Source organism: Phoxinus phoxinus, assembly GCF_949152265.1.
Source record: "Phoxinus phoxinus genome assembly, chromosome: 24".
Lineage (NCBI taxonomy): Eukaryota > Metazoa > Chordata > Actinopteri > Cypriniformes > Leuciscidae > Phoxinus > Phoxinus phoxinus.
This window is the reverse complement of record NC_136899.1, coordinates 9,108,808-9,134,155: the sequence shown is the minus strand read 5'-3', so window position 1 is coordinate 9,134,155 and position 25,348 is coordinate 9,108,808. Positions and strand designations below refer to the sequence as shown.

The 25,348-nt window shown below is 36.2% G+C and overlaps 2 protein-coding genes across 4 annotated transcripts; one reads left to right on the top strand and one right to left on the bottom strand.

Moving 5' to 3' along the window:
* Positions 1-711: 711 nt before the first annotated feature.
* nup58 (nucleoporin 58) lies at positions 712-11,933 on the bottom strand. Of its 3 annotated transcripts, XM_079601171.1 has the most exons (14): positions 11,506-11,933; positions 10,781-10,938; positions 10,643-10,675; positions 9,377-9,646; positions 9,129-9,291; positions 8,982-9,047; positions 8,078-8,252; positions 7,915-7,994; positions 7,695-7,813; positions 7,516-7,598; positions 6,660-6,861; positions 2,986-3,069; positions 1,767-1,859; positions 778-1,487 (listed from the first exon to the last, which is right to left on the bottom strand). In XM_079601171.1, exons 1-14 carry the CDS (start codon positions 11,580-11,582, stop codon positions 1,318-1,320), a joined length of 1,773 nt encoding a protein of 590 aa, XP_079457297.1. In that variant the 5' UTR covers positions 11,583-11,933; the 3' UTR covers positions 778-1,317. The 3 variants fall into 3 exon arrangements, with proteins under 3 accessions (XP_079457298.1, XP_079457297.1, XP_079457299.1); XM_079601172.1 differs by lacking the exon at positions 1,767-1,859 and having other exon boundaries at positions 712-1,487; XM_079601173.1 differs by lacking the exons at positions 1,767-1,859; positions 2,986-3,069 and having other exon boundaries at positions 786-1,487.
* Positions 11,934-12,728: 795 nt separating this feature from the next.
* mtmr6 (myotubularin related protein 6) lies at positions 12,729-24,265 on the top strand. The gene is made up of 14 exons (XM_079601094.1): positions 12,729-12,990; positions 14,997-15,116; positions 18,637-18,799; positions 19,044-19,201; positions 19,852-19,980; positions 20,328-20,462; positions 20,552-20,684; positions 20,772-20,881; positions 21,661-21,786; positions 21,867-21,916; positions 22,003-22,203; positions 22,278-22,412; positions 22,503-22,629; positions 23,531-24,265. The coding sequence occupies exons 1-14, from the start codon at positions 12,967-12,969 to the stop codon at positions 23,849-23,851; spliced, it is 1,932 nt and encodes a 643-aa protein (XP_079457220.1). The 5' UTR covers positions 12,729-12,966; the 3' UTR covers positions 23,852-24,265.
* Positions 24,266-25,348: the final 1,083 nt, after the last annotated feature.

The following is a 25,348-nucleotide window of genomic DNA, read 5'->3' as shown; positions in this document are numbered from 1 at the left end:
CTTTGCGCCGCCTCAACTTTGCAGTACTACGGTAACGACTGACTTATGAATATTCATGACGTTGCACGACATTAACCCAGTAGACCTATCTGATTGGCTGTAAACCAGACGTTGCTAAGCGGGTGCCAGTCTACTGGCGAATTAAATGGCTCGCTGCTTAATATTGATAAGGTTACATACCTCGACGCCCGGGAAGTTTACCAAGCAACATCCGCAGTTCCGCACGACTATATTAATCTGAATCCAAAGTCATTCACTATTCCCTACATTAGTCCAGTACTGTTCACTTGAAGGAGTGAATTAAAACGAGTGAGCGAATTCGGACAGCCGTCGAGCGTACATTGGTTGTACTACGCACGTTATTGCGGTGCAATGTGGGATTTAATGAATGCACTTAACGTCCACTATGGTTTCGTACACCACTACAAAAGCGCCCTATTTGAGAGTATGGGGGTGATTTCGGATTCAGCCTCAAATTTCTATCACACGTAATTTTTGTAAATTTCACGCGCTTGGCATGGGCAGTGTTTTTGCGTGTATGGAAGCATTTTAGGCTAGGTTAAAGTCCAGAACAAGTCAGACAGAACAGTCAAAACAGAAATTGGAGTATTGCCTTTTCAAATGCACACGTACTTAATTATTAGTAAAATGAGTAAAAATATGAATACACTTACACTACATATATATCTTATAAACAATTTGTAATATATACACAGCAATTACCAAATGCATTCTTCATACACACTGCTGATGCATACAAAAAGAGACTCAAAACAATATAATTGTCGCTTCTTTTAATAACACAAACTTGTCGAAAAATACATGTTTGCACAAAGTCAGAATTTTTTTCACTATTTGGTAACAAAGAGACAAACAAAAATGGGGTATACAAACTTAACATTCTTATACAGGTTGACATCTATTTGGTACAATTAACCAGGAAACCGATTACATAGGTCATCTTAATAGAATGGGTTGACATTTACAATCACAGCGCATGTGGTTTAAAATAAAGCCACTGACACAGGTAAACTTAGTTCAAAAGTATCTTCAATACCAAGAGCATCTACATCAAAATTCCTTCACGGGTGTTCTGTGCATCTGTTAGCTCTTATGCAATTCATCGGAAAATGGTAAACAAGAGAACACAGCAGTCACAAGGGTAAAAGGGAGAGCCGAACAAATCCTTTAATGGCATTCAACAGAGAAAACATGTATGCACACACACACACATATATATATATAAAAATAAAGATCTGAGAGACACATCATCTTTACCTCGTGACATTTCCCTTTACCCCACAACAACTTGCTGTTTTATCTCTTGCCCCTCTTGTTTCCCGCTGGTGGTTTTTTGAGCTGTAGCAGTGGCCCACCTGCCCCAAATCCAGGAGTTTGTGTGTTGGAAACGCCAAAGGTCAACCCAGCCGATGCATTGATGCCTGGGTTACTGAAGTTGAAGCCCGAGGTGTTAGATGTTCCAAACCCTGATAAAGAAATAGAGTTTAAAATGAGAGCGGTAAAAAAAAAGATCAACTTTTACTGATTACGACAAGCATTACTGGACATTTAAGCAAGCCACATGACTGCAGTTAAACCATGCAAATTTTACATTTCAGTTTCTCTGATATGCAGTGCTTGCCCTTAAGCAGCATGATGTTAATGCATTCTGGGGGAAAAGGGAGATTAGATTTAAGGGGGAGCTGTTGGTAATGGTTAGTGTTGATGAAAGCGGAGAAGAGGGAGGAGGGTGCTAACAAACACACCTGCGCTCAGGCTCCCTCCAGATGGCTTGCTAGAGGAAAACCCGAACGACAAACCTCCTGTTGCGCCCCCAAACCCAGGGCCGCTACCAAACGCTGCCGAGAGACAGAGGGGGGGCATTTAGGCGTTACTACTACATATACACCAGAGATAACCTCGCAGTCATAGGGCAGGGGAATGGGGGCTAGGAATGAATGATGAGTTATATTTGAGATTAACTAAAAAAAAAAATCATGAAGGAAAAACATGAAGGAAATATGAAAAATACAAGTTTCTATATATAACCTAATCATCTTTGCATTATTACGACAAAACAAGAGTCCTGACATCCTTGAAGGAATTGTGCACTCAGTAAATTTTTTTGACATTTATTCAAAGTAAATTAAAACCCGTTTTTGCAATAAAACACTATAGATCATGCTTGCATATCAAGACTTGTCTAAATTACTTACGCACTATATTCAACATGTTCAGAAGGTTTTTTTTTTTTTTTTTTTTAGACCAAAATGTAAGACAATCTTTCCCTCAAGTGATTTAATAGTTTACTACAATTTGTGAACAGGACACACCATCTCTCACTAAAAGAACTAACTCTAAAGACCGAATTTACTCATGCATTGCCTCAATAATGACCGTCACGGCAATTCTTGAGATAACAGAAAACTGGAGGGGAAGATTATCAGTAAATAACTGTACACAAAGTTATTGTATAACTTCAGAAGACTTAAGGTCCTTGCACAGAGTCAGAAATTGTCGCCCCAAAGTTTTTTGCATTTTAAAAATAAATACCTCACGTTGTCAATCAGGTTTACACATTGCCTTCGAAACTTTCGGCAGTCATACATTTTGGACCAGGTTCTACTTTTTGTGTGTGCATTTTTCACATCCATAGCAAACATTTTGAAAGGTGTTTTGTCAATACTGAGCCACCGAATGACAAATACGAAAAAACGCATACGAAAACTTCGGACTGTGTGCAAGGACCTTAAATAAAGTGCATGGACCATATTTATGTCGCTTTATGCAGTATTTTGTATTATTTTGGCGCTTAACAGCAAAGCTCACTATGAACTGTCATTGTTCAGTGTAGCATGAGGGTGAATAAACAATAAGGATTTTCATTTTGGGGTGAATTATCCCTTTAAAGACTGAATGAGAGTGAAAGACTTGTGAAGAGTGTAGAGATGGAAAGGGAGAGGAGAGGTATATTACAGGAAGTACCTCCGAGGCTTGATGAGCCCATGCTAGTGCCAATACCCGAGGAAAATGGAGTGCCAAAACTGGCCCCCAAGGGCGCCTGAGGTCCTGGGACAAAGAAAGAGAGCAGAGGAACTTACTCTCATGCACTCTCATATATCAGATCCATATTATCAATGAGCAAAAAAAAAAAAAAAAAAAATGAATCACAGCCTTGTGAGAGAAGCACATGCTTTGAAAGCATCTTTTGGACACAGTCCTTATTGAAAGGAAGTGGCACAGTGTGGTTTTTAATTAACAAATAAGAGCTACACAAAAGCATCATCTGAATTACTGCACATTATGATGGAGCAAATGCAAACTACAATATAAAAAAATAGCCGCTACTGGTTGCGATTTCAATCTTTTTTCAATTTACGCACTAATCCGCTTCTAGTTTCGATTTTACTTACCTTGGAGCAACACTTGTGTTCTTATTTTGATGGATTAACTAAATAACTTAATTTGGGACAAAAGTTACTTTTTCCTAAACTAGTTCTGCTGAACCTGCTGCTACTTAATGCATAAAATGTGCTCCTGTCTCGTTTCCTTTTAGCTGGTTTAAATTTGATTACATTTTTAATTTAGAGATGTGATAAATCAGCATCTCAAATGCAGTCTTTTTATCCAATTCATTGACAAATATCAATAATTTATCAGTCAAAAAGAAACAAAGACAAGGGCTTTTTTTTATAAAAAAAACTGATTTATTGTCAATTCAAATTACATTAAACATGACAGACAATTGAGCACAAACTGATTCCTAGTAGTAGCTATGGCATTAACACTGTTCAAAACGATTAAAGCCAACCTGTGCCAAAAATGCATTTCAAACAATGGTTAGGACTAAATGCTGTATCCAAAAGGCACACAATTTCATATGCATCAACAAGCATAATCAAAACAAAACAAAATTAAGAAATCAAATTATAAGTTAGATTATAGAATTCACTATGATACTATTTGTAAACAACCAAAATAATAAGCCCCATATTTGTTCCAAGGAATGGAAACGTATACCGAGATTCAGACATGTCTATAAACAGACATCCTGTGTAAGAGCTTTGATAAAGTACCAACACACAAAAGCCACAACTTCCTAAAAGCGTTTTTAAAACCATGACATGCAGTAAGATCATTTGTTTGTATAGTAGATTGGCAATTAAAAGCAAAAGAAAGCCTGTAAGCCTCTAAAATTTCACAATGGCCTGTAGAGGATGTCTATAAGCGGACTATCTGATCTGACTCTCACATCTTTCCCACAAAGTGGAAAGTGTGTCGCTTTAGTAAGAAAAGTTATTCGAAACTGTGTTAGAAAAGGCATTACCACCTCTACTATTACTCAGACCTTTAAGTTATGACAGCCATGGTAGAGAAAGATGGATTCAAGCATGAAATAGCAGCTTTGAGCCACCAAAAGGCTGAGAATCACAAAAACGGCAGTTCTGAATACTGAAGTTTGGCACAATCCTTCACCGTGGACCCTCAACGGTCCCATAAAGCAGCAAGTTCACTCAAACTGAAGGCTTGAACGCTGTAGCCCTTAAATAAAGTGAGACCATGCACTGTAAAAGGAACAGTTGACTTTACTAAAAGTGAGGAAAACAGTTGCCTTATTATCAAGTAAATAAACTTCATGCGGAATTGTAAAATTAAGCTGTGGAATTGTCACATAACTTAGGCTAGTTTATTTAATCACTCATGAAGTTCATTTAATTTTAAGGCAACTGGTTTCCTTGCTTTTTTTTACGTTAAGTCAACTGATCACTTTTTACAGTATGAACAACAACTAGCGTTTGTGTACGATTTTGATCTTTATCAGACTTTTCTCTGTGTCTTATAGCCATTTATGATTGGGCTGATTCTATAAGGAAATACAAATAATTATCTCTCACAACTAGTGCTGTGTATATATACACTGTGCAACTAAATAAGCCATGCCATTGGTTTAGCGCACTACATATTTACAATTAATATAATATGCAAAATCACAACAGCCTAGACCTTCTTAGGCACAAAGGCAACGTCCATTAAAAAAAAATCTATATATTGGGAAAACGACAAAATGTGAATGAGGAACAGTCAAGTTTTCAGTCAAATGATTTTGGTTAATGCATCACACTGATTAAGCCCTTTTGTCGACTTATTTCTAGTAAAATCACAAATAAAAAAATGTCTGTAACTTGATTCTTCTCAATAGACTGAGAACCCAGATTCTGTGACATTGGAAGTGGAACATCCAACACTATCTCTCACACCTCCAATCTGCTATTATTGCCAGCAAGTCTCCATGGAAACCACAAATGCAACCATGGTTACAGAAGGATCGAGGGTGTCACCAAAGCAAAGGAAACTTCAATCAAGAATAAAATACACACACAAATTGTGTCATATTCACTGAGCTGTCGAATGAAACAGTAAATGACCTTAATGCACCTCCGAGTCAGTAGCTTACACACTCCCTTGATACATATCTACAAATGCATATGCAAAGCAAACCTCACGGAAATCCAGTTAATTCAAATCACCACAACCACAAAAAGAAAGTGAATGTATATATTAGGGAATAAAACCGCCTGACATCGTCAATAAACCAAACAAGTACCTAATTGCTGTTCTGACAGATCAAGGAGTTACAATGCGCGTTTTCTGTATTTAAACCTATCGATCGCAGATGAGATGTGGAAGGTCATGCAAAAAGCTTTCCTTTAAAACTATTAATTATGAACATTATTCAAGAAGAGCTTTGTATGCAGCTAACAAAATGCATGTTAGCAGTAGAATGCCACCAACTGAGAAAAATATAGAAAGAACTAAATGTGTTCCTGTCCTGAGGTACGCCTATCTCTTTCCTGCATAAGCTTGTTCCTTTTTAACAGAATTACACAGCTTGTATCTGTATATCGCCATCTAAAAACAACATATTGCTCAGAATGCCTTAGCCACAGCTGTTGTGTTGGCAGAAAAGTGTATGTTGGCACTTCAAAATATCAACTTTCATATCTTCCATGGAATATAGGTTTAGTTGATAATTATAAAAGTGTTTCAATCCGTGCGTAGCGGGTATGAGTCTACTCTACTAAGAGCTTGGCTTGTAGTGTGGCTACATTAGTGCTGTTGGAATATCAGATATCAAATCCGATGACGTTCGGTACCACTCGTCCCTCCAAAACACAAACAGACCACCTCAAGATGGCAACCCCCCTTCTAAACCTTTACTTGATTTGGAATGTGCCCATTTAACTATGGGTAAAACTTATGGGCTGTATCAAAATAGCATTTGATGCTACAGGTTTACATCTTGTTTTTTTTCTTGAAAGAGGAAAAGAGAGTAAAAGAAAATGGAAGTGGGCAAGACAGTCAGCATCTAAAATCTCACAACACTAGTTGGCACACGTAGTCACATGATGCATGTTAAAAGAACCCTGATGTATGTTAAAATAACCCTGTTGCTCCATATCTACAAGAGAGACAGTTTAAAAATATATAAAATAAAAACAGACATGGCACTGACTGAATTTACGGTTTATTCTTGAATTCTTTTGTCTGCTCTGCCTTCCTCCGACATTTCCCCCCTCCCTCATCTTTCTATTCATCCCTTCCCTCGTCATTCTATCAGTCTAGAGGTCAAGATGTCTAGAACTTGAAGGCGGTCAGACCTGGAGCCGGCTGCTGCTGCTGAGTGAGAGTGGCAGCCATGGCAACGGCTGCTGCGTTGGGAACGCTGCCGAAGGGGGCGGGGCCTGTGGTGACATGCAGAGAGCTCTGCCATTTCTTGCCGGCAACACGCTTCGACTCGAACACGTCAGAGGAGTCATCGAGGAAGGCTCGCCTGTAGCCCAGGTACTGATGTTTGAGAGTCTACAGAGAACAAGGGAAAATACTTTTTCAAACACAATAATTCTGCTTTAATTCTATCATGACATCTATATGTATTGATAAATTACTGTGCTTGAGTTATTAGTGCAGTTTATTCTAAAGAATGTGTATAATAGACAACCATTTAAAAGTTTGGGGTCAAAGTTGTTTTTGAAAAGTAAATAATACCTTTAAGCATTAAATGACAGTAAAATAATTTATGATATAAAATATTTATGTTTCAAATAAATGATGAACTTCCTATTCAACAAAGACTCTTCAGAAAATGTATCACTAGCTACGTTTACATTCCAGTTTCCAGTTACGGTTTTCAATCCGATCAATTGTTTACATGTTCTCTTGATCGGATTAGATTTAAAGGTTTAAACCACCCTTAACAAACCGAATTAAATTTGAGGAGACTTTTTTTATTCCAACTGTGCTACTAGCCCGATTTCAATCAGATTAGGATTAAACGTAGCTACTGTTTCCACAAATTTCACAATATTTTTTATCAAACAAAAGCAGCCTTGGTGAACAGACTTTCAAAAACATGAAACAAATCTTAGTGACCTTTTTTTGAACAGTACTGTGTGTTTATATTTAAATTAAATATATATATTTTCAATATTAAATTGTCCCATATAAGAAACTTACCTTAACATTCTCATGAACTGCATGCAACTGTGCAGCAAGTGCAACAAAAGTCTGGTAGAGTCTCTGCATGGCCAAGGACAAATCTACATGATAGATGACATCATAAAGTCACTAGGATACAAGTGTGAATGTGGGCAGTGTTTTATTTAGTTGACAGATAGCATAGTGCAGATTAAGACCTTGAGGTGTGATGTGGGAGCCACTGCTCTGGGTGGTCAGATGATTCTCGAGTTCTTCAATCTGCTGACGGTACTGCTGTAACTGCACCTCAAATTGCTCCACCAGAGACCGGAAATAACTGGAGGGAGAGATGGATAGCACGTTGGTGGAGAATTAATAGTAAGCAACTTTTACTGTCATCAATGGTCTTCAGTAGTAGAAGCACAGTAATTCACTCACTCAGACGGTGCTGTGTTTTCATGTTGGAGTCCAGGAGGGGTCTTCTGGGTGCGAAGTGCGATATCAGCATTCTTCAATTCCTGGATGAAGAAAAAGATGGATTACAAGATTGAACAATGCTTAGCTGAACTGTTTGCAATGGTCTAAAGGATATTTGTCTAACCTGAGAAGTTTCCAACTTCAGTTTGTCTATGGAGAGTGAATTTCTCTGCAGCCCGCTGGCACAGACAGAGAGGAGCTGTCGGAGCGTCTTGATGTCCTCCTGCACTTTGACAATGGCTTTAGAGGACATTCTGCTGATCTCTTCCTGGACTTGCTTCTGTTCCTTGACAAACTTCCTGAGAAACAACAGATATTAAAGTTTGCATGAAACAGAAGTTGTGATTAGGGCTGCACAATATTGGAAAAAACTGACATTGCGATATTTTGTTTTTCTGTGATATATTGTGATATGAAAACAGTTTCACCAGATGAACAGATCTCTTTGGAAATAATTACCGGTAATCATTCTAGATTGATTTGGGTTGGTTTTGTAGGGGAGTGAATAGGCATAGATAAATAAGATATAATAAACAAATTACAAGCACACAAATACAATAGGAAAAAGATTCAAATGAAAAAAAAAAGTGCCAAAAATGAATAATCAAATGGAAAAATAACACTACAGTCTTCACTGCATAAATTAAATATAATCACTTAGGGCTGCTCGATTATGGCAAAAAATTATAATCACGATTATTTTTGGCCAATATTGAAATCACAATTATTTAACACGATTATTGTTGGGCGATATGATCAGTCTTATTTCACGATATGAGTACATTTTAAATATCATTGAAATCTCAGTTATTGATACTTCAGCAAAAACTAATATTAGGTTAACTATTGTCAAAAACATCATCAGAGAAAAGAAGTCATGCAGGTAGGAAGGAGTAATTTTTGTTAAAATAAACAACAATTTATATAAAATGCAATATTTCATTAAAAAATATGAATTGTTAACTTTGATTTCATCGTGACTAAGCACCAGATCAACTTGCGATCAGCCCAAAAAGTGGTGAACTCACTGAAAGTTATCCACATCTTGACAAATCGGACCTGGGAGGTTTTCCTCTTTGAGGGCTTTGCTGTCCCTGTAGAGATAAACAGCAGGGTAAGGACAATAATATAATACCCTATGATGAGTCAAAAGGTTATTGTGGTGTGGTTCTTACTCTGGTCTAGTACTGGATAATTTGTCAGTATTCTTTTCAGAGGAAGTGCTGAAGTCCACTCCACCCAGGCCGAGATTGGGTGCTTGGACAGAGGTGGCTGCGATAGAGGAAGAGACTAAACCACCCAGACTCAGAGCTCCACCTAATGTAGACTGTCCCAACCCTGAAACACACAATAAATAAGTAAGAGAGCAAAAATACTAGTTTAAACTGAATATAACATGATCACAGAGCGAAAAAAGACTGACCTGTCAAGGTAGGGTTGGAAAAGAGACTGGAACTAAAGGAAAAACCCGGGGCAGGTGCAGATGAAGTGGTGGTTGCTCCTCCCAAGTTAAGGGAGAAGCCAGTGGAGCTGGTCTGAGGGGCTGTGGAGGAGAGGACGGAGCCCAGAGTCAGGCCTGTGCCTGGAGGTGCAGAGGTGGTGGTGGTCAGAGAGAATGGTGCAGCAGAGGCCGCTGGCTTGCCGAAACCCAGGCTGAACCCAGTGGATCCAGCAGTAGAGGTGGTAAGACTCCCTAAGGACAGGCAAAAAACAAAAAGTAAAAATGAGTAAAGCATGACTGACAGACTAAACCGGTGGTTCTCAAACAGGGGGCCTCAGCAAATGTCCAAGGGGCTTTATGATGATTTAAAATCAGACAAAAGTAGAAATAAAATAAGTTAATATAAAAATCAAGATATTTCTAATTTATATTCTCCCTTCAACAATAAGTTTTTCTTTGAAGAACCAGGGTTCAAACAGTCTTGGAAACCCAGAATATGAGGAAGCCTATTTTTAAAGTGCCCCTATTATGAGTTTTTGAATATTGAATGCGTCCTATTATGCTTTTATTTTATTTTTTTAACTTTAGGTAGCATGTAATGTTGCTGTTTGAGCATTAAAAAAGATCTGCAAGGTTCCAAAGGTCAAAGTCCACAACAAAGGAAGAGATTTTATTTAACAGAATCCCCTTTTCAGTACATGACATATAAAGTTATTGTCTCCTAAAAGAAAGAATCGATTATAAAATACATCAATAAGTCATCAGCAATTCCAGTCTCACTTCCTGTAACAAATATCTACTAGATGTGCCAAGCTCTACAATATTTTAGAAACAGTGAGTTTGTTTGTTTTTTAACATCATGCCAGCTTCTATGGCTATTTTCATGGTGAGAAAAAAATATTTTTGCTAAAAACTCAAACTGTATATGGTTTAAAAGTAAAACATTTCTTCAAAAGAGTTAACTGAATAAAAAAAAGGTTTCTCACAGGGTTAAAACTAACAATCTAATTAAAAATGCTTCAGTTATAAAGAGTTTAGAAATAGTGAGTAAAAAAAATACACACATTTTTGTTTTAAATATTAATTACATTTTATATTTAAAATAATATTGCTGTTGACAATTTGGGAGGGCAGCATTGAAGTCAGAAAGGTTGAGATCCACTGGAATAAAGTGATATAAAAAAGCAACGGAATAAAGTGATATATAAATGATTACATTTCTAGTTATTTTCTTGAAGAACTGCTTACCTAAAGTAAGGCCAGTAGTGGAAGGAGCAGCTCCTAAAAGTGTTAAAAAGATGGTGAATTAAAGAATTTAGAATTAAGCTACCAAATTAGAACAATGTTAAGTAAATCAGTGTTTATGTAATAAGAGCAGCCAGCAACCTGAGGCAGGTGTGTTAAAGGAGAATCCAGTTGTTGGTTTCTGTGCAAATACACTGGACCCAAATCCCAGTGTGGAGGTGGTACTAGTAGCGGCCGGTGCGGAGGACGGCGTGCCAAAACCTCCGAGTGTGAATCCACCCGTGCCTGCAGCAGGTGTGCTGGAAAAGGATATATCAGACATTTTAAACATTTGTATTACAACTGTTACTTAATGGTATTAAATATATACCTGCACCTTAAAGCGACAGATCACTCAAATCGTGTGTGTATAAATGTGTGAGAGAGAGAGAGAGAGAGAGAGAGAGAGAGAGAGAGAGAGAGAGAGAGAGAGAGAGAGAGAGAGAGAGAGAGATGCGTGTATGTGTGTAGCCTATACATTCTTCTAAATCTGTTGATGAACACAAAAGGAGACAAACTAAATAACTCGTTGACTTTAAGCTAACAGCTATAGAGTTTGACAATGACAGAATTTGATTACAGAACTTCTGTGTTTTAAACATTTAACGTTAAACAATACATTTAGGGAAACATTTAGAGAACCATTTAGGAAATACACTTTTTTTGTACGCCAGTGGAACCAATTCTTACTTGTGAGCTTGCATTGTAAACACCAAATTGTAATTGACCAGCCAATTCAAGTTAATACGTGTTGATGTTTTACACATAGTTAGTTGAGCATAACTCGTTTAAACTGAGCACAATGTTGAAAGCTGACATGGTCATACCTGGTCGGAGCTCCAAAAGAGAAGCCCCCGCCGGTGGCGCTGGACCCGAGGGTACTGCCGAAGTTAAAGCCGGACATTCTGGACTTAAATCCCCAAAACTTAACAATCAAATCAATCGGGTCCGACCTCGTGGAGGCCCTAAACACACTACCTAGGACATACGCAACATAATAAAGGCAACTAGCACAACATTCTGAAGCGTATGGAGAAAATAGAAATAAAAGACTAGGTGGCCAAGGCCTACTTTGTTGTTTTTTAAAACGACAAACGTTATGAGTTTCTAAATATTGAAAATGTTGCTGCTTCGTGTTTCCGCGCAAAAGCTCCTCTCTTCTTCTGTTTCTTTGGTTTTACTGTAAAGTTCAAACATTATTTGCTACGCCGTCTGATTGCCACCTACTGGCTTGGAGAGTCCATGCAGGTGCATTTTAAATGCAGTGTGATGATGTGTTGAATTAACTTTCTCTTATTCTGTCCACCTTTACAGGCATATTGTCACAATTTATTACAGCAAATGTCAAAATACTTTTTAGTCCTGATGATATTTTAGTGATGTTGCATTCGCGAATTAATCTTTTAAATGAACCTTGTGCAAGAATTATGATTACACAAATAGCACAACACAACATGCAAAAAGCAATTAAAATATTCACAGAATCTAACAGAAATTAATGAAAACAATAAATCTGCTTTGTTGCTGATGGTGAGGGGAAAAAATGGTTAAAGAATAATTCGAGTGAATGATTCAGTGATTCACCCAAATCATGACAGTGTCGCTAATCTTTTTAATGAATAAAAAAAAATATATATATATATATGGATAAATCAAATGGAGGGAATTCTAGATATAATACAAGGAATTTGGGATCCAAGGTGGTTAGTGGAAAAGTATATATTTTTTTAAAGTATTAAATAAAGCTAAAGCTAAATAAACAATTAATTAAAAATTAAACAAAAATACAATACAAATATTAAGTAAACAAACGTTTAAAGGAAAAAAATATAAAATAAACAAAAATAAATCTAACAGTAGTAAAATTAGTAGTTAATAGAAAAAAATGATTTATAATATAAATATTTCAGAGTATAAATTATACATTAAAATATATAGCTCCTTAACAAATTTTAGGGGGTACTTTTATTTTGGGGGTAGGTGGCATCTAAAAGATTGAAACCCCTTTCTCTAATTATAAGGATAAATGGTAACTTGTTGACCTTACATAGAGGTTATAAAACTACATTTCCCAGAATGCACCCGTCTGTTTTTCACACAGACACGCCCCATGAAGGAAGTGCTGAGTAGAGCAGCAGAAACTGTTAGCTGCTAGTTGAAGAGATGTTTTGAACGTGGCTTCAAACGTAAAGGATTTATTCTTCACTCATTCATCCGATGTGTGAACGCAGCTATTTTGGATATTGTCATCCATTCCTTGTGCTGACCAGGCGAAAAACAGCGGCATCATGGAGCACATCCGCACACCAAAGGTAGAATTGACTAAATACAAGAATTCTGCGAGATCTGTCCTGGTATGGCAGAATCAGTCATGATTTCAAAGTCACAAACACTTGTTAAATGTCATTGAATTTATGTATCTATGTATCTAAACGTGGTTTCATTATATAAATATGCCGCGCGGCTCTCATCAGTGTTTCTGGTCATTTATATCTTCTGGCCTTATTTGAGACGAATGCACTTGAATCTAACAATGTTACCGGTGATCCGTATGTGGATGTTCTTTGCCTATGTGGCCATTTTGACAGATTTCAAAAGCTGTGCAGAACTGGATTGTCCTGACAGCTTTAGGCCTTAGAGGCTGATTCTGCATTTGTATGCTCCCAAAACAGCTTTCTTTGTAACTCTATTGTCTTTTTTGTTGTTGTGACCAAATGTATCACTTTAGTACTACAGTAACTTTAGTGTCAGTTTACTGAACTGTATCTTTTTCTCCTTTTCCATATATATATATATATATATATATATATATATAATATATTTATCACCTTTTTTATCAATTTAACATATCCTTGCAGAATAGAAGTATTAATTTCTTTCAAAAAAGAAAGAAAAAAATTATAGTGTATATTGTTACAAAATATTCTATTTCAAATAAATGATGAATAAAAAGTACAGCAAAGAATCCTGTAAAAGTATCACAGGTTATAAAAAAAAAAAAAACATAATAAGCAACACACCTGTTTCCGACATTAATAATAAATCCGCAAATTAGAATAAATTCTGGAAGACTGGAGTAATGATGCTGAAAATTCAGCTTTGCGTCACAGAAATAAATGAATATTTTTAAAGTATATTCAAAATTGAAAAACATTATTTTAAAATGTTTTTTTCTGTGTTTTTGATCAAATAAATGCAGGCTTGATGAGCACAAGAGATTTCTTTCAAAAACGTTAAAAATAGCAATGTTTCCAAACTTTTGACTGATACTGTATATCTCTGTCTGTAAAGTTATCTCATCCCACTCATGTAGAATATGTCTGATTTTTGCGTTTGATATCTGAACTACAGTATAAACAACTGTTTAAAGTTTCTACACTTTTGTCAAATTCCTCTTAAAAATCTCACTCGCTGTTTGTTTTGTGATGTCTGCAGATTTTATTGCAATCACAGAAAGTGTGTTGCTTAGCTGCAGACCAGTTGCCGGGAAACAGCCAGACCTAATTGTAATAAACAGTAGTTTTAGATAATATGAATGGATGTCTATTGATGTCTGTGTTCAGTGTCTCAGCAGGCATTTTATTATTTTTAATTTTTACTAAATGGATTCTCTAATCATGTTTCCTGTCTTACTGTATGTCAAAATACGTGGTAGATTTGATTGTATGATTTGTGTATGATTTCGGCCAAGAGGATATTGTTAATATCCAGTTAGTGTGATGTTAACATAATACAAAGTTATTTAGAGGGGTAGCTAGTTCACCCAAAAAAGAAAATTATTTAGATTCATTAATTACTCACTCTCATGTCATGTCGTTCCAAACCTGTAAGACTGGTCATCTTCTGAACACAAATGAAGATCTTTTTGATGAAATCGGAGAGCTTTATGTCCTTCCACTTTCATGCTTTAAAAGTCTTGACAGAATTTACTGAATTTTTGGGTGATCTAACCCTTTAACTGTAATGACTAGGAGTCTGTTGTACTGATGGTTTATCAGCTTAAAAATTATGTGATATATATATATATATATATAATGCGACACACATGAACACAAATTCCCCACTCTTTGCATTTTCGTAATTTTATTATACTTTAAGCTACAAGCTGGCTCAGTTTAACAGATTTTGCCATGTTGTCCCTAAAATTAAATATGCAGAAAATGTGATAAACATCAGTGGATTCTGCTTGGTCCTGCCATTCATTTTGGAGTATGCCTAAATTGCTCATGATTTACATGGTGGAAGATATTTTGACTTCACTCTTTCACAGTTAATCTCAAAGAATTCAAAAAGTTAACTGTTTTTCTTTCTTCCACAGGTAGAACAAGTGAAGCTGCTGGATCGCTTTAGCAACAAGTCTGTCACAGGAACCCTGCATCTGACTGCCACACATCTGATCTTCGTGGAGAGTAATTCGGCCAGTGCCCAGGAGATATGGGTATGAACAGCCACCCTTAACCGTCTCTAAACGATCTGTCATGATGTGATAAAGAATTCCTGTGTGTCCGGCAGGGTTTAGCTTGGGTGTATAGTACAACTAAGCCACTCTTTTTGTGTACAGGATAATAGTGAATTAGATCATGGGAATGAGGTTACTAGTTCTTCATGTTGGCGGTAGGCATTGTTGCTGTGGAAACCTGTGGGCTAAACTCGCCCTTAAGGCCAAGCGAATACGAGAGTGTAGGGGAGGCCAGGAGAGGACATGAATACCAATGACCCACATAGCTCAAGACGTGATCTGCCACTGAGTCTGAGCCACTGATCTGTCTTTCTCAGTGTGTGAGCGTGTATCGCAAGATGAATATCCGTATCTCACCATCTTCTCCGGACGGGACGCAGGTCGGAGCAGGTGCTAACACTGACAAACAAAGTTTATTATTATAATACACTCTTGAGAGGTTATTGCTTTTAGGCTATTAGTTATCTAATTGATTGAACTTACGATTTTTGCCTGAATGATGATAAAACTTGTGAAACAGTCCCATAGATTACCTGCAAGACTTTGAGAAGGTTCTTTTGATTTGGGCCAGTAAGTAACCAACCACCCATAACAAACTAGTAACTGCATATCAACACAGAATAGAATACGCTAGCAATTGTTCAGGCAAGCATTGGATTACTTAACTTAATTTAAAATGTATTATATATATATATATATAAATACCGGTAATATATTTGTATGTGTGTGTATATAACAACTCATATAATATGTGCGTGAAATCGATTAATCGCACCTAACGTAAATGTTTGTGTTTATTTAATATATATGTGTGTATATATTATATTTATATATATTATATATATGCGTGTGTCTGTGTATGTACAGTGTATACATATACACACACACTGTCTCACACACACACACACACGCATATATTATGTAAACAAAAACTTATGTTAGATGCGATGAATTTATTTGACTGCACTCGTGTGTGTGTGCGTGTGTGTATATATATATATATATAAACAGACAGCATGTGTGGTGTCAGTATGATTATAATTTTTCTTAAATAAATCAATTTCTTAATTAAATAAATGTATTAGGGTTTCCACAAAAATATTAAGTAGCACAACTGTTTATGAAAATAATAATAAGAAATGTTTATTGAGCTCCAAATCAGTATTAGAAAGATTTCTGATTTCTTCAGCTTTGCCATCACAGGAATAAATTACATTAAAAAAAATATATGAAAATAGACACGTAAATTGTAACGTTTTTATTGTTTTGTTTTTTAATCGAATAATGCAGACTTTTTTTCCAGAAAACTATAGTACAAATTGTTTGAGGTTATATACGCAATGCATAATTAGGTATATATTAAATTCTGTTTATACAAGCAGTTTTAGCCCGTGTTTACAGGGGCATCCTTGATCTCATTTAAGTTTACGAGCAGATGAGATCTGGCCTCAGTAGCACATTTTTAGAGACTTTGTTCCAGGACTTTTTAAAAACTAGCTGACTGGTTGGAGTAACAGATGTTTACATGACAGTCTGCATCCTCATGTGTTGCTTCTTCATTCTCAAGACTAGCTCTGACAAAACGTCTCTCTGTCTGTTTGTAGTACTGCCTTCTGGTCCTTATGCATTATGCATTATATAACACACTTCAGTGATCAATGACAACAGCACCCTGAGTCACGGTGCAAATGGAAATGCTTTTGACCTTGATTTTGACCTTCCGAACTGCTGTGTAGTTAGTTGAATATGGTAATCGTGTGTGCAGTGAATTCTCCTGGTCATGCACATTACATTCGTCTTAACGATAGAGGAACAGCAGAAGAGGAAGAAGAATAAAAAGGATGTTTCAACATGTTAAAAAAAAAAAAAGGATCCAGACCATTTTTGAGATTAGTTGATGTAGTAATGCAGTATTTAGATAGTTCATCACAATAACACGTTCCCTGGTGTTTGACAACCACAAATACTTTTTCATTTTAAACAGTGAATATATGAATGTTTTGTCATTTTAATCATAACAAGCTTATTTCTGTAAAAATGTTTTGCACAATATATTTGTTATCAGGCGATATTTGACATTTTAAAATTATCTGCATTAAACAATATTTTATATCATAATTTTGTATGCTCATTAATCTATTTTTACATTTAGATTGCCTTTGCCTTCATCTAACACTCAAAGTGTTGAAAAAATGAAAATTCTTCTGTCATCATTTACTCACCTCAAGTTGTTTCAAACCTGTATGAAACACAAAAGAAGATATTTTGAAGAATGTCAGAAATCAAACAGTTGACTTCCATAGTTTGGTTACCGAAATTCTTCAAAATATCTTCCTTTGTGTTCAGCAGAAGAAAGAAATGTATACAGGTTTGGATTAAACAATTTGAGGGTGAGTAAATAATTTTTAAGTGAACTATTCCTTTAATATTTTAAAACGGTAACTCTTTATTTTACAGTGTCCTTGTTACATATGTTACATGTACTTACCATAGTAGTAACATTCAATTATGCATAATTACATGCAACTAACCCTCAACCAAATCCTAATCCTACCCTATCCCTATAGTAAGTACATATAGTTGCTTAATATTACTCAGTACTTAAATATATAAATAAACTGCAACAATGGCACCTTAAAATAAAGTGTAACCTTAAAAACAGAAGAGTTTAATTCACTCTTTAATTACACTGTTAAAGTCTTTAGTAAAGACTCAATTTTTCATATACTGTGTATTATAATGTTTTGATGTCTAAATTCACATGTAGCATTTAAATGGATTTATTTTAGTTTTTATTTATTTAGACAAAATAGTATTGAATTTTAATATTGAATGCAATTTATCAGTTTTAAAAATGATATCGGCCAGAATTATCAATACATGCCTACTTTACATGAAAAGTGCTGTAATTAATGCAATGGTGTTTAATATTTTTTTAATGTAGCTTAACTGTCCAAATCCTTTCTCTATAGTTGAATTTTTTTAAATGCATTTAGCATGTATTGATAAGTTCAAGTCCTCCTGGAAAGTTGGTAATGATTTGGGAAGTCATGTTTACGACGACAGGTGCGTTCAAAACACTTTCATTGGAGAAAGATGGCGATGTACCTTCTCTTGATTAACTACACCAAAATAGATCAAGGTTTTTATACTCTACTTCTAGAAGAACAAAGAATGTGCATCGGGTCACGTGTTTTGCTTTTTTTGTTTTTAATTAATTAATTAAGCCACTATTAACTGTGTTGCATATTATATTACAATGTTATTATATTTACCAGTTAGCATGTTTTGTTGTAAATAAAAAAGCCTGACAATGTCACTTCTAAATACCCAAGTATCCACATTTCTCACTGATACGCCCTCAACTCGTAAACTCTGGGCTTAAAGAAAATCCTGAGCTTCCTACTCATAATTACGACTTTGTGGTGACGTTTATGTGCGTTCAACTCATAAATACGATCTTTCCGACCTTACTTAAACGCACCTTTTGTGTGTTCAGATCCTGCACCATCACATCGCCTCCGTGGAGAAACTGTCGCTCACAACCAGTGGCTGCCCGCTCCTCATTCAGTGCCGGAACTTCCGTCTTGTCCACTTTGTGATTCCTAGAGAGCGTGACTGCCATGACATCTACAGCTCTCTGCTCAGGCTACTGAGACCAGGTGGGTAAACTCACATGTCTGCCCTCATCAAAAATAAATAGACTGCATATTGAAAGAGTTTCCTGAGAGGAGACCATTAAGTCCTGGTCACCCTCTGTTCAGTGACCGGATGACAGGTATGGTGGTCATGCTCGAGGTCAACATGTGCGCATCAGTACGAACTCCAGATGGTCTCCTGAATAGTATGACTTTCATTTTCACCTTTTGTAAAGTTTTAAGTTGAATCTTTTTTTTTGTACTCCAGTGTCATATGATGAGCTGTACGCGTTCTCCTACAACCCAAAGCAGAATGACCAACAGAGAGAGGAGGGCTGGCAACTCATAGACCTCGCAGCTGAGTTTGAACGGATGGGTGTGCCATGTGACCAGTGGCAAATGACCGATGTTAACAGGGAGTACAAGGTTTGATGTGAGAGTTAATTTGTGAAACAATTCAACGTCACTTTCTAGTTCTTTAAACCAGCATTGTTGAATCTGATTCAGGATGTGTTTGATCTATACTTGGTTCCCGTGAGTCTGTCAAGCAACCTAAATTAGAGCGTAGTGTCCTTCAAGACTAGTATTACAGTAATGTAGTTGGAATAAAACTAGGATTTAGTCAGATAAACAAACCCCAGGCCAAGCCAATATGAGTTAGTAGCGTTTTATTTGTAAATGAATCTGATGTGCTTTAGTCGTGGAATGGCTCTGTTTATTAACAAATCGTTTGAGTGAATGATTCAGTGATTCATTCATGGTACGAAAAGTCTTAAGACACTACTAAAATAGCAAAAACCAAAACTGAAATAAAAATTAAATAAATTAAAGCTAAACAGAAATATAAAAAATAAAATCTTTTTCAAAATATGAATAAATACTGAATTAAGTATATAAACAATACTAAAATAACACTTTTGAACTAACTAAGCATTTAAGCATAAGTCTTTAGATCAAGAGAAACATAAATTCAATGAAGTGTGCCCATAGTTTTGACTGGTACTTCAGTGTTTAAAATGCAGTAATTGTTTCTTTTGTGTATTGTAAATGTGTCTGACTATACATTCTGTGCTTAGGTGTGTAAGACATATCCAAGAGACTTATACGTACCCATTACGGCCAGTAAACCCATTATAGTCGGAAGCTCCAAGTTCAGAAGCAAAGGCCGTTTTCCTGTTCTTACATACTTCTACCAGGAGAAGAAGGTAAGAATGGTTTATTCTCTACTAATGAGAAAAGGAAGCCAGTGGCTGATATATGAAGAATATTAGGCCTTTGTCAATCATTAAGAAAATAGTCTCTGTTGACATTGTAATGACCATTAGTTGCTTCTGCTGTGTTAGATAAGAGGAATGAGATGGTAAACGGGTAATGGCTTGTCGGCACACAGAGGCTTCTGATTAAGTTAAACAGTAGTTTTACTGGCAAATCAGGGCTGTATGCCAGTGGCTTCTTCCCAGCATCTGCACTGGCTTTGTAAACTTATTTACTCTGCTTTTATATTGTTCTCCAGGATGGTGAACATTTATATTTGTTTGTGTCATGTCTCCAGGCGGCAGTGTGTCGGTGCAGTCAGCCTCTCTCCGGCTTCAGCGCTCGCTGTTTGGAGGACGAGCACATGCTTCAGGCCATCAGCAAGGCCAATCACAACAGCCGATATATATACGTGATGGACACACGGCCTAAGGTAGAACGTCATGGAGTTTTATTGTTCTTCAAGCCAGTTCCTTGATGATAACAGGTTCCTTAAGCACTGTTTTTTTTTTTTTTTCGTAGTTAAACGCATTGGCGAATCGTGCGGCAGGGAAAGGCTATGAGAATGAAGACAACTACTCTAATATCCGCTTCCAGTTTGTGGGCATTGAGAACATCCATGTGATGAGGGGAAGTTTGCAGAAGCTTCTGGAAGGTCTGAGATGCTGAAGTATGAATTTTTGGTTCATCCTCATCTCATTTTGTGGATCGTCAACATCTCTGTTATTTGTATCTTTCATAGTGGTGGGAACGCGCTCCCTTTCAATGCCAGATTATCTGGTCGGACTGGAAAACAGTGGATGGTTGCGTCATATCAAAGCCATAATGGATGCAGCAATATTCCTTGCCAAGGTAAAACTCTTTTTATGTGGTATTTTGCTGCTGGTTCTTCAGTATTCATTAGGGCTGCCCTTGACTAAAGATTTTTCTAATCAACTAGTAGTCGTTAATTTATTCCATTAGTCGACTAATCGCACGTTTCTATTAATTTAATTACTTACATTTTTATACTAAACCCTAATGGGCCTATTTTGCGCTCAAGCACACACATAAAGCTTGCCGCAAAGCACTGGGAAAAGTAATGATTATGAATGTGTTGGAAAAAATAGCAAGGAGACATTTTAATTTGTTGTAAATAAACTTTAGTTTTCGGAGTTTTCTGAAGTTGACGATGCTGACTCATCTCTGCTGTATAGTGAACGCGTCTTTAGAGAGAACTGCACCTTTCATACGAATTACAGTATTTGTTTAAAAGTAGACATTTCAAGCTTTCTGTAGATTTTCTCATGTCTGTGAGGCAAGTACCATGAGTTTCGGGTCATTTTTGTGACGTGATCTAGTTCACAGAGAACGAGACGGCAGAAAGTGCACCCTGTTTGTTTTGTTTATTTTACATTTTGTTGTTATTAGGAGTTTACAGAAATAAAAGTAATTGTCCTTTACACTTTCTAATGACGTATTACTCTTATGCGTATGAGCATAAATGAAGGAGTTGCCTGTTTTAAGTTTTTTTCCATGTCATGCAGTAAGCACACTAATACTTTAGCTTCCATGCTCCGCACGAACACTTGAATATGCGCCTAATAATAGGATTTGTCAGCAGATTTGTCATAAATGTTGTGTTATACCAGGCTGTGACTGTGGAAGGCGCTAGTGTCCTAGTGCACTGCTCTGATGGATGGGATCGGACGGCTCAGGTCTGCGCTCTAGGCTCTCTATTGATGGATCCGAACTATCGTACCATTAAAGGTTTCATGGTAGGAGCCTTTTGTGTGTTCAAGCTGACATTATCGTTCGTCTTTTTTCACCTTCTAATATATCTTCCTCTTGTTCTCAGGTACTTATTGAAAAAGACTGGATTTCCTTTGGACATAAGTTTGCAGACAGGTTAGCATGATTCTTAGTTTGGTTCTTGACTTTAGTTGCTTGAAGAGTCTGAAATAAGAATAACCTTGCCTTCCGTTTCCCCGTAGGTGCGATCAATTGTACATCGACCCTAAAGAGGTGTCGCCCATATTCACGCAGTTCCTGGAGTGCGTATGGCAGCTGACTGAACAGTTTCCTCAGGCTTTCGAGTTCAGTGAGTGGTTCCTCATTCAGATCCACGAGCACATCCATTCCTGCCAGTTTGGCAACTTCCTGGGCAACAACCAACGACAGAGAGAGGACCTTCAGTGAGTCAAACACACCTGAATTCCTTTCCTTCCCGTCATCTCAAAGCCCTTAATGCATTTGTCTATCATTAAAGGTTGAAGGAGAGGACATATTCATTATGGGCTCACCTGCTAAATGAAAAGCAGCTCTACTTGAACCCACTGTACAGCCCGAGCTTTGCAGAATCACACCCGGTTTTGGAGCCATCCACCCAAGCCTACCACTTCAAGTACAAATGACTAACCACTTCTCTTTATTAAAGACTCCTCCTTTATTTAGACTCTGCAACGGTTTAATCAGTAACCGGTTTGTTTTGCAGGTTCTGGAGAAACATGTACCATCAGTATGACCGTTCCATGCACCCTCGGCAGTCCATTCTCAAACAAGTCCTCACCTTGAAGGAAAACAACCGAGAGCTTGAGGCCACAGTGCAAGCCCTGAAGACTGTGAGTTTACCTCAGGAATTTGGTTACCGGATAAAAATTAAGCCTTGAACGCTCGCTTCCCATGAAAAAGTAGTCGTCATGGATTTGTGTGTTGCAATTACCACTAAGTTTCCTCTGAAGGATAAAAATGAGTGAAGTACAGTTGTTGTACAGAGTGAAGTAACATGTTATATTGTCTTAACATCTTAACATCTCTTAGAAGAAAAGGCTCTATTTTCTATAAAGGCAAAAAGGTGCTATGTAGGGCGAAATGTCTTTAATTATTGCATAACACTTACACGTTCCGTTTTTTCTAATGATAAAGTATGCTTATGAGCTGTTTAATTCATAAAATTTAATTAATATAAAAATGAATTAAACCATTAAATGATCTCATGAAGAATTATAGAATAAAGAATTATAAAACGTATTATAATGTATAATACTAATTATTAATAATAATTGTTTAATATATTAAGTGTTGTACTGTTTATTTTAATTTAATTATAATGGTTAGACAATAATCATATATTAATTTAAAAAAAATATTACATTTATATTAATAATATATAATATTAATAATATATAATATAAATAACAATGTTTTTGGTATTATAAAAGTAATAATTATTTCATTATGTTTAATTTAGTATTACTGAAACAATAATAATATAATAATTGTAATAATTAATGAAATATTTTTTAATAACAATAATATATAATATAAATAACAATGTTATTATTATTTTAAAAGTAATAATAATTTAATTGTTTACTTATTATTACAGCAACAGTAATAATATAATAATTGTAATAATGTATAATATTAATTATATATAATATAAATAACAATGTTATTATTATTATAAAGGAGTTTTACCCCCCTCATTCTTCACTCTCCTGTTTCTCTGTGTTTCCACAGAAGCTGCAGAAGTTCGGGGTGAGCACGTCTCCACTGAAGCCCAAAACACCCCCAACCGAGCGCAGTCTCCCTCCCCGGCCTCGGTCCCTCATTCTGGGAGCTCCTCTTCTCAGTCGGAAGGAAGTACAGCAGGAGGAAGACGAGGAGGTGTTTGGAGAGGAGGCTCTGGAGGATCCTCCGGCCAGTACTGGAGGAGAACGGACTGTAGAGGGCAGCAGTGCCACAGAGAATGGTTATGGAGATCTGCCAGGGTCCTTCGGTCCCAAGAATGAGCCAACCGTGGTCACCTTGGAGTTTGGAGTGGCCAGAATGACCTGCTAAGAACACTTGAGGACTTGATTTTTGAGAATTAAGGAATTAAGCAGGATAATATAATATTTGTATATTCAGTACTGAGAAAGATGAAGTATGTTTGCTGATGTGTGTGTGTGTGCGTGTGTGCGTGTGTGTGTGTGTGTGTGTGTGTGTGTGTGTGTGTGTGTGTGTGTGCGCGCCCATGTGCGCATTTGTTTACTCTACGTGATGGCACTGCACTCATGTGCCATCAAAGAGATAAATGGAAAAGAAGGAATTCAGAGGTGGATCCCTTACTAAATTCATTGTTATATCTGTCAATTTAAATGTTATTTCAGTCATCATCTACATTTTAAAAGAAATATTTTTTTGTTTGTTTGTTCATTTTTTAAAGGATGTCAATAGCACTAAGAAGAAAAGATTAAATAAAGAGCTGATAGACTTGTGATTTTTTTTTTCATGTGTTCAGACTCAACTTTTGTTCCATGTCACTTGTTATCTTGAAGGGTGAAAAGATAGATGCTGTCCAGAATGAAGTATGACTACAGAGATGCCCTACACACAAGTGTCCCATGTGCGGTCTGGTCGATTGTGGGGGGGGGTTAGTTAGGAGAAACTCAAAAGGTTAATGTGATGTCAAAGAGCAGGTCAAAGGTCATATTTACTTATAAGTGATTATATGAGAATACAATAAATCATTACGGCTACTAATCTAAGTGAATCTACAGCAATCTGTCATTGTCACAAACAAAATAAGCAACTGCAGATTATAAACTACATGTGTAAGAATATATGTAATAATTGTTGTGATTGTTAATTTTTAACTAAATATTTTATGCTCACCAAGGCTGCATTTGTTTGATCAAATAGACAGTAAAAACTAATATTCTGAAGGATTATTACAATTTAAAAGAACTTTACAATCTGATTATATTTTAAAAGCTGGATTTTCAGGATCATTACTCCAGTCTCCTTCACACATTCTAATATGCTGATTTGGTGCGCAAGAAACATTTCTTAATATTAGCAATGTTAAAAACAGTTTGAGGTAAGTAAGATTTAACAGAGAATTTTTCATTCAGCAAGGATGCATTAAATTGATCATATTTTTAAAAAATATATTCAAAAAGAAAAAGGTTCTTTAAATTGTAATAATATTTCACAATGTTCTATCAAATACATGTAGCCTTGGTTAACATAACAAAAACACACACAAATCTTAATTACTACAAACTTAGTATGCTATATAATAAAACTATACATGAATATAGTTAATACCTGTTGCCTAAATGTCTATCAAATTATTATTTAGGACAATTTTTATTATTTTATATTTATTATATTATTTGGGATTATTTTTCTAGGTCAAACAAGACTATAAGCTCATTCCAATTATCAGCATATTATGATTTGGGACATACTAATTCTAATCTGATATACTATTTAGAACAGATAGTAGCCTACAATATGGAAATTTGGTATAGAGAGCTCAAGTTAAGCTGATTACAAAAGTGTCTTATTTTT